Source organism: Oryzias melastigma, linkage group LG1 (genome assembly GCF_002922805.2).
Source record: "Oryzias melastigma strain HK-1 linkage group LG1, ASM292280v2, whole genome shotgun sequence".
In the NCBI taxonomy this organism is placed as follows: domain Eukaryota; kingdom Metazoa; phylum Chordata; class Actinopteri; order Beloniformes; family Adrianichthyidae; genus Oryzias; species Oryzias melastigma.
This window is the reverse complement of record NC_050512.1, coordinates 9,447,104-9,459,564: the sequence shown is the minus strand read 5'-3', so window position 1 is coordinate 9,459,564 and position 12,461 is coordinate 9,447,104. Positions and strand designations below refer to the sequence as shown.

At 37.6% G+C, this 12,461-nt stretch overlaps 1 protein-coding gene across 1 annotated transcript in view; it reads right to left on the bottom strand.

Moving 5' to 3' along the window:
- LOC112137128 (voltage-dependent calcium channel gamma-2 subunit) overlaps nt 1-12,461 on the bottom strand; it is a gene marked incomplete in the record, with an annotated part of 76,317 nt that overhangs the window by 61,806 nt on the left and 2,050 nt on the right. Inside the window, 1 exon segment of the mRNA XM_024259287.2 lies at nt 12,106-12,461. Within this exon segment, the coding sequence (XP_024115055.1) occupies nt 12,106-12,316 (211 nt within the window).

The window sequence follows — 12,461 nt, the reverse complement described above, 5'->3', positions numbered from 1 at the left end:
GTCACACACACACACCTTGCTCGCTCTCCGTCTCCGTGATGGAGATTAATAGCAGCATTTAGAGCCTGCTGAGCTCCACCTGTCATGACTGGGGCCTCCGGGGCAGCTCCGGTCTGTGGCAAAAAACAAGCCACTGTCCCGGGGCAAGATCTATCACAAAAGTCTGTGACAGACTGTGTCTCCGGAGCCAGATCCCACACCTGGGCCACCGGCGTCGGCCCATCCTTTCAATCTGACAGGCACATCGAGAGTTCCACTGGCATAGTCTCAAAACCTGCTGTTAGAAGAATGAGGAGGATGTGTGGATGTCTTTAAAGACCTACTCCAATGAATATGGTGTTTTTAATATGTTCTTGTGGCTTTTCTCTGATAATGGAGAATAAATGTTAAGAAAACTAAGCTAAAGATTGAATTTTGAAGTATTGCTTTATTCAAATTGTTGTGAGTGAATCAGAAGCAAAAAAAAACCAAAAACGCTTGGAAGATGCCATTTTTTTGGTGACGTAGAAGCTCCTTGCTGCGCTCCGTTCTGAAAAGTTATTTTTTGGCATTTGTGTGAAAAAAAAACTGTTTTCTTGCTTTTTGTGTTATTTTACTTTGAAAAGCAACATGCTGATGATGCTGTTTCCTGTGAGTGTTTGATCTCACAGGAAACAACTTAGAGCCGAATTTCTAATGAACTCTTGCCGCTCTGCAGAAACTATGTTTTTTTGTATAGCTAAAAACAGCAAAATTGTTAAACAACAAGACACAAGAATGCAATTTCTCTGGAGGAGAGCTCAATGACAGACGACGTTCAGTGTACCTGCACCTGAAGAAAAGTAATTTTCTTATTTCTTATTTTTCATAATCTATGCTTGAAATAAACCAATCAAAAGAATTTAATTTCCTTAACAATAATCATAATTAAAAGACTACTTAAAACACTTTAGAATAGATCAAAAGATAATAGGAATAGGTTTTTTACATTAATGCCAATTTTTTTGTATGATTGATTTTGTCTAAACAGATACTTAAAACCTATATTAAAACTTAAACTGTTTTGTATAAAACACTTCATTTCCTGGAAACACTTGCGCATTTCTGCATTCAGCCTGTCAAATGAATCTCTTTTATACTTGCAGATGTCAGTTAAAATCAAATCAAACTTTAATTATATAAAAAAAAAGCTTTTCATGGTTTGAGCAGCTCAAAGCTCAGTTCCTAGTACCTCCATTTACACTTCAAGGATGCAGCAGCTAGCTTTCTGAAAGACAAACTAAAAGTCACATATTTTTTAAACCCTTTTTCAATAAAACCCAAAATCCTTTTTTTACAGGAAATAAAAACACAAATAAAGGAAGTATCCCTATGAAGTATTTTTGTCTTCGAGGATTTTTTAACAACTAAGTGCTAATAGTTTGTCTTTCTTAAAGGCATTTCTAAGGGTGTCACAGTGGAAAAAAGACGCATTAGAAAGCATAAAAAACCCACATAATTTTTTTTTTCCAGTTTATGTTTTTTACTTTGATTGGGAAATGTTTCAGGTAAAGATTTTTAAAGTAATCAGGATGGGAACATTTTGTATCTTATTCCATCCTCCAAAATAAGCATTTTATGTGTTTTATAAGAAAATAAGTCTGAAGAATTTTTGTTACCCCAATAACAATTTTAAAAATGGCTAAAAAAAATTCAAATAGATTGGAATTTGCCATTCTAGACTGCTTGTTGAATGTTTTATTTGTGTGTGTGAAATTCATTGCACTGTGGTTGTGTTTTCTTTTACATTTATTTTTTTTTAAATATATTTTTTGGTTTTGAACTTTTTAAAATCCTTATTTGTGTCTCCTGTTCTTTTAAAAACTCATGTTCTTTTAATCAACAACTTCTTTATACATAATTTTAAATTTTAGTCAGCAAATTATGCACTTTTTTGATTTATTTTTTAAGTTAAAATTTCACGAAGGCAAATTGTTGGGGTTTTTTTGTACTTTTTAAATTTGTATTGTACCAGTGACATTGACAATAAAAAACTATCCATATAAGAAGTTTTTTTTTTTTTTTTAAAAAAGAAAAAAGTCTGTGTCTTTGAATCTTTTACCAATCCGTTCCATCTGGGACAGCGTGTTTTATAATAAAGGGAAACTATTTTGTACAAAATTGTCTTTCTCTGGAACTTTGTACCAAAATAAAATGTCAAAACATTATAGAAAATTGTCTGATTATCTACATTATCTACAATCTGTTGTATTCACAACAAAGTTTAAAGGGTCAAGTAAAGACAAAAAAAATAATAAAAAACAGTGCAGATGCCAATAATTTTGTATCAAATCCAGAGTGTTGTTATGGTCTGGTAAAATTCCCAAATGTCTTTTTATTTCTTCCTCTTTCTCGCCGTGATTCCAGGAGCTGTTGGTTGAGGTCTGACAGCTGCTTTGCCTTGTCAGTCACTTCTATAGCGATCTCCACAACAGGCCGCCAACAGAGAGCGGTTGGATGCTGACTGTTTGCAAGATTTTGTGTGTAGGGAGAATAAATAACTCTTTATTGCCAGCCCTCCAGCAATTCTGAGCAAATTGTGCGATATGTGTTTTACAATTTGTTTTATTAACAGGACATTAGATCTACAAAAAAAAAATCAGATGTTCAATGATTCGCTGTTTTCAAGCAAAGCATCATTGTGATCAACATACGTCTTTTCCAATTTTGATTGAAAATAATTAAACCAAAATATATATAAGCTGTGTTGAACTGTAAAGCCAACTAAAATCCACCAGTTAAGGAGTTTGTAAATCAAAGAATACAAACCTCTTGTTGTCTGAGAGCGCTATGCAAATGTATCCACCACAAAAAACTGGACGCTCAGAGTTTTCAATTAATCTCCTTGGATCGGACTCTTCCTGCTCTAAATATTCCAAAATGAATCATCTGATATTGTATTTTACATCAATAACATATCCCACACACTCATTGTTATGATTACCAATAATTACCCCCTGTAGACTGTTTGCTATAACAAATGCTGCACTTTTTCCTAATCAGATTACCTCAGTAATCAGATTACATGTCATTTCTGTTCCCCAGCAGCTAAACCACTTATTTGATGCTTCGATAAAGTGGCTTTTTTTCTCTTTTTTTTGTACCAATGGATTACTTTTTGCAATCTGATTCTATGTAATGTGTTACTTCCATATCACAGTGTTTGACTATCTGCAGCTTTAGATAAAGAGGTTGCGCAGTCAGGCTGCATCCATGATCTGCACGGCAAAACGGCTGGAGCTGTTGCTTATTAGGATGATTAATGTCAACGCCATGATGTCGACTAATTCTGAGACGCTTTAGCATCTGCACACAGACCAGTGCTCTATTGCAAGAGCAGATTGTTTACAATAAACATGGGCTACAAAGTGTTAGCTTGGGTATCATGTTTCCGATTGTGTCCTGATAACCGGTCACTGTGACGGCAAACTTAAGCGGCCCGTCCCTTGTATCTGCAAATCGTGTACATGTCGTCCAAAGCATGAAAAAGAAATCCGAATCACGCTGTGACGTATTATGTTAAAAGCCCGGGTAATATAAGTTAGATAGAACGTGGGCCTGTGTGTTAAAGATAGCACACGATGCCTGAGGGTGTGTGACAGCAAACCAGAGCTGCCTGCTCTTTTTCTCCCTTTTTTTCTCTTTTTCCCTTCTTCTTTTTCTCAGAGCCTCCCAATCTTTTTTTTTCCTCTTCCCTCTCATTTCTTTGCACCACACAGCTATAAAGCAACTGTAGCTGTGAAGGCGAAGCACAGAGAGCACACTGGATCTGTCTCCGATATTTCTCTGCTCTTAACCATTTCAAATCTCTGGTGCCAAAGATGCAGAGCAAGCTTTGAATGGGAGGAAAGTAAAGCTACTTAGTAAGGAAAGAAGGCATGAGGCTTGTGGTGGTTCGGTGAAGCTGCATTTCTACAAACAAACGTGTTGGTTTTTGACGAGTTTTAGATTTTTTCAAGATTTAATTTCCTCCCGTCAACTTTATCAACCAATCTACTCTGTTCTGAGTCAAGCTGATTAATCTTCAATCACTAGCAGAATTTTGGCTTCATTCTATAATATTATTTAACTTTATTTTCTGTGAAGATTTGGACTTTTAGAGTTTAAACAAGAGAGAAAAATGTCAAATTCTGATATATATATATGAAACAAGTGTATAAAGCATGTATAGTGAGGAGTTTTACAGCCTTAAAACATCAATGCCATATTTTCTGCACCAAATTATAAGGCGCACCTGTAATAAATGATACATTTTCAAACTTATGTTATATGTAAGCCACACCAAACTATAAGACAAAACAATTCCAAAACAGGTCCATCGTTCAGACTTGAACTGCATCTACGATACAGCGATTCTTAAACTTGTTTGTAACTCGCTCCCCGTTAGCCATTGTTAGCCGTTAGCATATTCACAATACCTGTATCTCCAAACCTTTTTTGCATCATGTTAAAAAAAGGCTAGCACCGCTAAAACAAACGTTACTGTAACTATGCTAACTCACAATCTTCTTAGTAAGATGCAAAAAGAACACTGTCTGATCCTACTACACATTAGCCAGGTTAGAAGCGTTAGCTGCGTTAGTGTATTCACAACACCTGTAACCTTCAGCCTTGTTTGAAACGAATAAAATAACAGATTTATACCACTAAATCAAATGTTACCACCACTATTCTAACTCCCAACCTTGTTATGTAGCACATAAAAAACAAATTTAGACACTGGTACATGCTAGCAGCATTAGAATCGTTAACTCCATCAGCATTTTCACAATATATGTAATTCCCAACATTGTTTGCAACACATAAAAAACAGACCTATATCGCTAAAACAAATATTAGTGTGACTACGCTTACTCCTAACCTTGCTAAGTAACATGTAAAAAAAGACAGTCCGACACTGCTACACGTTAGCTACGTTAGCTGTGCTAGTGTATTTACAATACCCAACCGTATAAATCCATATGTAGGTGCTAAGAGTTGTAAGGCTCACTTTTGTTTAAAAAAAAAAAAAAAGCTTTAATGTGTGGAAAATATGATATTCCTATTTTATGGAATTTAACTAGTTTTACAACGCAACAAACAAGGGAATCCTGTAGAGCAGGGTTGGGCAAACTCCGCCCCTGGGACCATATGCGGCCCGTTAAATCTGACTATTTAATCTAGCCCTTTTTGGCCCTCCCCCCTTTAGATGGTGCACCACAAATAAACCGATTTGTGTTTAAGTGAAGAAAGACACTGTTGTGTTGAAAGATTTGTGTGTTTTTTGAGTCAGACAGTCATGCTGATCATTCCAACACAACATAAAGGTATCTTTCTAAGGGTGTGTGCTTCCCTGAAGGACATTAACCAATAGGTGCGATTGGTACTGAAATAGGAACAAAAAACACAGCTTTAAATTTAAAAAAAAGCATGTTTTTGTCCAGATTCCTTGTTGTTTCTCTCTCATTTGAGGTCGCTTACCAAAACACTTCAAGCTCTGGCCCATCTGTGAAGTTTTAGAACCCTTTATGGCACACAAATCAAAAAGTTTGCCCCACCCCCACCCCCACCCCGCTGTAAAGATTTTTGCCACTTTTTTAATCTCATATTGTGTGTGTCATTTGCAACCCTCAATTTAGTGCTGCCAGTCAGTCTACCTGCTGTTTGAACTGATGAAACAAACTTTAAAAGAATCACAATCGTGTTCACTTTAGCACAAAATGGTACATCAGCAATGACAGTGGATAATCCTGGCAACCAGCAGCCTTTATTTATTGCATCTCTGCACATGTTTTGAATGGTCAGTTTTAGTCAGTTACTCGTCATGTGACTTCAAGTTTATTTCTATCTTGAGCACAAACTGTTCTGATAGAAAGTCACTTATTCTATAGAAGCCAGCATAACCTGAATATTTACCTGTTCAAGTCTGTAACTCTGTTTGTGCCTTTCTTTGCAGTGGTTGTGACAGCTGATGATAAAACTACTCAAAACAACTCCTGTTCTGTGGATACTGTGCTGCTGCTCACTTACTGAATCCAGTTTAATAGCATCCAAGATCTGTGTTACATGGAGCTACCTCATTATTTTGCAGACTATTCTAAATTAATAAACAAGTTACATATTTAACTGTCTAAAGATGCAACAAAATTAAAATAAAGAATAAAAATTGGAAATGTTTACTCTTTATGAATACATTACTTTTCATGTGTTAGTTTTGTTTTAAATAACTACAGGAAACCATGGCAGATATCTATGAGTTTTATGGTTTTTCATCATTGTCTAATGATAAAAGAGGATATTTATCGGGTCTTAAAATCTGTGGCTTACAGTCTTAGACAAAAACAACACATGATGCTCTATATGATGTCATTATTTATTTATCCGAGTCTAAGACAGAGTGCAAGTGTGTCAAAAAACAAGTACTGACTGATTTCATCACTTCTGGGAGCCCGATTTGGAGGCTTTAACCCTTTAACACCAGAGCTCCAGCGTCGACTTTCATCCGACTGCCGTGACTCCTCAAACATTTGTGCAGTTAACGTAATTTTTCAGGTTTTGATGCAGAGAGAAGCAGTTTTGCACTGTTAACACTTCATAGTAGGGAAGAAGTGCTCACGCAATCCACGTAAATCAGCTGATTCTAAGCCGCTTTTCCCTGTAACAGAATCTGCTGATTCCTGTCGATCATGCTACCCTCTGCATCGCACGTTCAAGCAGCCACTTCCAATAACGAGTCTATGAAAACACGAAGCTTTGGGCTTCCACGCTCAAAACTCTCACGCGTAGCTATGCCCATTTTAAAGACCGTCTTTGGACTCTAAGTCATTCATAAATTGGCATCGAGCTGTGAAAGACAAAGCTTCACGAGATTTTCAACATTTTGCACCAAGCCTCTTCCAACTGTACATACATGAGCTTGTAGTATAGAGCAGTGACATTCCAGTGTGAACAAGCGCATTCAGGAACCCACGTTCAACCAGTTCTTGAACCCGCACCACATGCCTGGTGTGTAAGAACTATAAAAGTGTTACAGTGTCAAATTGAAGTAATTTCTATGTAATGTTTTCTGCCTTGTTTAAGATGAGTGTAATGTAATGTATTTAATAGTTCATTAAGGTCTGAAAACCTTCTTATATACGACTTTACTGAAGTATGTTATGAGGTTTTATTTGACACATAGTGTGTCTTTATTGAAATTGAGTTAGTCTTTTTTTCTTAAGAAAATTGTATTTAATGAATAGAACTTTTTTTATTTTATGCTTTATGTTTGCTTAGTAGAACAGATTTGAACTTTCTTTCTTGTTACATTTTTTCTAACAACTACACAGTTAAGCCTTGGGGCGAGCTTTGGTCTGAAACCCTTTTTAAGTTTAAAAATGTTTCTTTTTTTTACTGCTTTGACTCCAGATACTATCAAATTGCCCCAAAACTCTTCAGATACACATAAATTAATTCATGACTGATTTTTTTTTTCTTTTTAAAGAAATGTTAGTTGTTCAGCTCATTTTGTGATCTCGTCATCTAGTCATCAAGTTAACTTGTTTAATCTTTTTGGCCTTAAAGTTATTATTTAGCCTTGAATTGATTTTTAGGTTTGTTTTTTTATGTTTTCAATTTGAAAAATAAATACTAGGGAAGTTTTAGCTAACTGACAATGTGAAAAAAAATAAATTGAATCCACACATTGCCGTCTTTTTGAACAAATCCTCTACTAACTGTTCAAATTGTGTTTATCAGTCATGAAACAAGCAAACAAAAAGATCCAAGTCCTTTTTTTTATTGTAAGAACTTTGCTTTAAAGAGGCGCTTTACTAAAACCTAAAGACAGCTGAACAACATGAGACGATAGTATGATGTAACACCACAGCCAAAAGGGTGAAACAATTTCTGCTACCTCAAATCAAATAATCTGCAGCTGCATCTGAATCCCACTGTGTGGTATTGAACGGTTTCACTAAATCTTGTTTTTAAATTTGGTTTTAGTGAAATACTTTGTGATTTATCATATAAAACCCAATGTAAGTCAGTCAAAGACTCCCTGGGGGTCATAAAAAGGTTAAGAACTGTACTGAGTTCTGTAATACAGCATTTTTATTTGACAGTTTTGCAGATAAATAGCTTCAAATTTCAATAAGTGTGTTATGTTCATGATCCTTGAGTAGTTGTTGCTGATCAGCCAAGCTAGGAGCAACCTAAATATCCACTGATTGATACAAAAAACTCCAAAATATTTCCCATGACCCTTTTCAGAAACAGAAAAACTCAAGGACACTAACTGACGATTTCCTTCCAGTGATTGATCTACATTGCTGGGATAAGAGCACTGCATCCTTATGCTAAAAACTAGGAGAGTAACAAATCATTTTACCAACGATACGATTCTTATCACGATTTATGGTTGACGATACGATTCATATGATTTTGGTTTATTCTGAATGATTCAATTTGCATCAAAATAATACAAAGTGAACATTATTGGAGCATGAGTATGTTCACATACAAAATTCAGTTTCCACACATTTGACTGTAATGATGGTTGATTATTTTTTGCTGTATTACACGTGCGTTGGTCATTTTTATATTCTAGTAAAATAAATCTACCGTGTCTCAAACCAAACTGTAATTTCCAATATTGAGTTTTATCAATTGATTTCATTTTGAAACCATTTTATAATAGTAAAGGTCAATTTGATTAGCAATTTGCCTCAGACAGACTGATCTGATTGGATGGTAGGAATAGAAATTGATCAAGTCAATTAATCGTTACACCACTAGATATGCAAAAGAGGTTTTGTTTTCTGATCAACTCTCCTGACTATCTGCTTTGTTTTTAAAAAAAAAACAATTTATTTATTTGAATGTGACGTATATAAAAACATAGACGTACAGCAAAGCAGTAATCTCTTCCCCATGTCTTAATGCTTTCCTATAGCGAGAGAGAGTAACAAGGTGTGTGCCGGGATTGACTTGACCAACGTGACAATGTGAGATTGCAATCAGAGGATGTCACATCACAGCAAACGCAAAAATAACTTGATATGCATGAGTGCGTGCCACTCCGTGAGTAATAGCTAAGTTCTGCTAATGACATGCATGCAAACAAACAGTGGAATGCAGCAGTTCGGCAAACGCTGAGCTATTCAGTGGTTTGCAGGCTTCTACATCACATAACAGAGTTACATACCACGCACAGCACACTGCGTCTGTCTTTAACCCACATAAAATGTGAAGGCAGAAGCTATTCTTGTGGCTCTATCCCACAGACAGAATGTGAATCACAGGAGAAATCCTGTAAATGCAGTGAATTGATGTCATTAGTGCTCGGCTTTGTCCTGTGCATCAGGTGAATCCGGAAGTTTGCTGAATCATTCAGGAGATTGATTGAGCTGGAATAGCTGTGCGTGTGGGAACGTATGTGTGTGATGTGTCACTCTGCGGTGTGTCTGACTTGTGCGTGTGTGCTCGTGACAAGTTTGCCTTCACACACAAAAGAGACGTTTCACAGTTTCCCTATTGTACGAACGCCAATAAACTCACGCCGCAGCTCACATATGCTTCCATTCCTTTTTCCCTCTGTCACCCAAACGTTTGTCCACATATTTGTTTTATTGACATGCTATGAAAGCAGTCATTTGGCTGTTTTTTTCTTTTTTTTGGCCCCTTTGACATGACTCTCACAAACACTGTAATCTGACTACACGCGCCAAAAAGAGGGTTTGACCTTTTTCATGCAAATCCAATGAATCACTTTCACTCCACACAATGTCTGGGCCCTTGAACTGGCTAAATAAAAGGACTGGGGTGTCACATTGGATTTTCTTCAGTCTTGACAGATTTTTTTTTTCTTCTTAGAAAAGGTTTGTTGAGAAACACATGTCAGTCTGCCGACTGCAAGAACACAACCGTTTGTCTGTCTTGCTTTGAGAAGTGTCGATAACATTGGTTATGCAGAAACAGTAACAGGAGTAGAAGTGGGTGACAACTGTTTACCTATTCAGACCACATGTAATCTGAGGAGACACTTTGCTCTCTGTGAGAGATCTTAGAGAAATTTCTTTCTGAACTGTTGCTGCTGAATAGGGCTGTAATGAATATCCAAAACACTCAAATATTCGTGATCTGTTCCCATGAATACGAGTATGAATATTTGCGATGTCCAAACTGGCTGTTTTGCGATCTTAATAGATCCAACTAAGTGTACTAAAAGTACACTTCAGGTGATGTCATTATTGCTCTAAAATAGAAGATAATGTTGGATTTTAAGTACCTAAACTGAACAAACCGAATGTGGTATAAGCTACTGTTACAGGAACCAAAAAAATGTAAAGTGAAGTGTGAGTGAAACTTCTCATTTAAGTTGTAGCAACTGTGGTGCTGTCAACCTCTGATCAGAGGTTCAATTCCCACATTTCCCACCCAAGCGTCCATGGGTAAGACGCTGAACCTCACCTTGCCTCTGGTGGAAGGCTGGCACCCATGTTTGACAACGGAGCTGACTTTGGGCCTTCAAGGAAAGTAGAAAAGTGCTATACAAGTATGCGCCATTTGCCACAAATAATAAGTAGTTGAGGATAAGGGGCAGTGGTTAGCACTCTCACAGCAAGAAGGCTCCGGGTTCAAGTCCCAGCTGAGACCCTTCTGTGTGGAGTTTGTAGGAGGAGTTTGTGGAGTTGTGTGCATGAACTGGTTTTTCGCAAAGACTTCGGGTTCCTTCCACAGTCTAAAAAGATGCTTTTAGAGGATTTGGTGACTAAATCAGGGGTCTCCAAACTACGGCCCATGGGCCAGATCCGGCCCAAGTCCACATTTGGCCTGCTATCAGAGACACATTATTGTATTATTTATTTTTTTTGGTCAGTCTAGCATATCGAGACCCACATAGAACGTGACTTTTTACTCCATCCTTCTGCAGTCTGAACTGTGACAGGAGAGGAGCTTATTGGTTTGATTTTTAAAAATGTTTTTGTATTATTTTGCTTCTGTGAAGATAACTGACATTAATTATTTAACCCCACAGCATCTGAATTTATTTCCAGGTTTGAAAAAAAAAAGTGCTTTTCCTGACTTGCTACATCTAGATAATTTTTTAGCTGATTTATTTTGTCACATATTTGAGACAACACGCATTGAGGGGTTAAAATTTGGCAATGTGTGGTTTAGACAAAGCCTGTCATTGCTACATTTTTTCCTGTTAGCCTTCAAAGCGACCCCGGCCCCACATTAGAAAGGGAAACAGTTATGTGGCCCTCACAAGAGCAAGTTCTAAATTGTCTCTAGGTGTGTCTTGCAATAGACTGGCGACCTATCCAGCATGTATCCCACCTTCGCCCAACAATAGCTGGGTTAGGGTCCAGCAGCTCCGTGACCCCATAAGGGACTAAACGGGTTTAGAAAAATGGATGGATAGATGAGAATAGAATAAACAAATATGATGAATACAAATAAAAGAACATTATGAAAGTCTTGTGATCAACTTCCACTAAAGATGAGAAAAGTCCATTTGAAAAACACGTATATTGGAAACACTGTTTAGATTTAGAGAATATGAGTGTCTTCTAGTTGTTCTTATCCTTTTTGGCATCTATCTACAGGAACGGATGATTTGAGGATGGAAAAACTGTGTTGTAAAATTTCCAAATGATCCAAAGCAACAGTGATCTTTACTGCTAAAGCAGTTCTAAATAAAGCTGTAAGTGATGGGGTTTAAATAGATATCACTTTAATGTGTATTCATCCAGTTAAAAGACAGACATAAAGCAACCGTTCATGCATATTTTGAGTAAATAGTAAGAACTGCGGTTCAATCTAAGAACTGTTGATCTTCATTTGTGAATTGAAGTGATGATCTACAGTCCTACTGTTGAAGGTAAAGCCTTAGTGCAGCTGTTTGGTGTGTTGAAGGATGTACAAAGTCAAAACTATATATATATAGACTGAAGAACTCACAAAATACACAAAAGCTGTAGATGCAGATTTCATGCAGAAAGGATGGGTTGGTAGATCGGAGTGAAAGTATGAGTGGGCACACCGGGATCGAGCTCCTGGTGCAGAGTGGCAGAGCGGTGTCGCTGAGTCTGTGCGCCGTCGTGCCGCGTGTCTCCAGCTCACCTTCCAGGCAGCAGGTCCTCCAGAGGCCCGAGTGCGTCATCACCTCCTCGTTCTTCTTGCTGGTCTCGTTTTCGTTGGTGCTCTTGATCTTGCAGACGCCACGTGAGTACAGCCAGTAGTCCGTCCCCACGGCGATGGTCATGAGGCTGAAGGCAGCGAAGGCCCCCACCGTGGTCAGCAGCATCTGAACTCCGCGGTCAAACACCCCCATGTTGCCACATTCCACGAAGGGGGGGCCCCCTTTCCTCTTGACGTACAGAAAGTAAATATTTGTGAGTTTTCGTCGCCACGCCAGCTCGGAAAACTGGGGGTGGTCAGCGTCGGGTGGACGACGATAGCGGGGGAGAGCTGGGGGG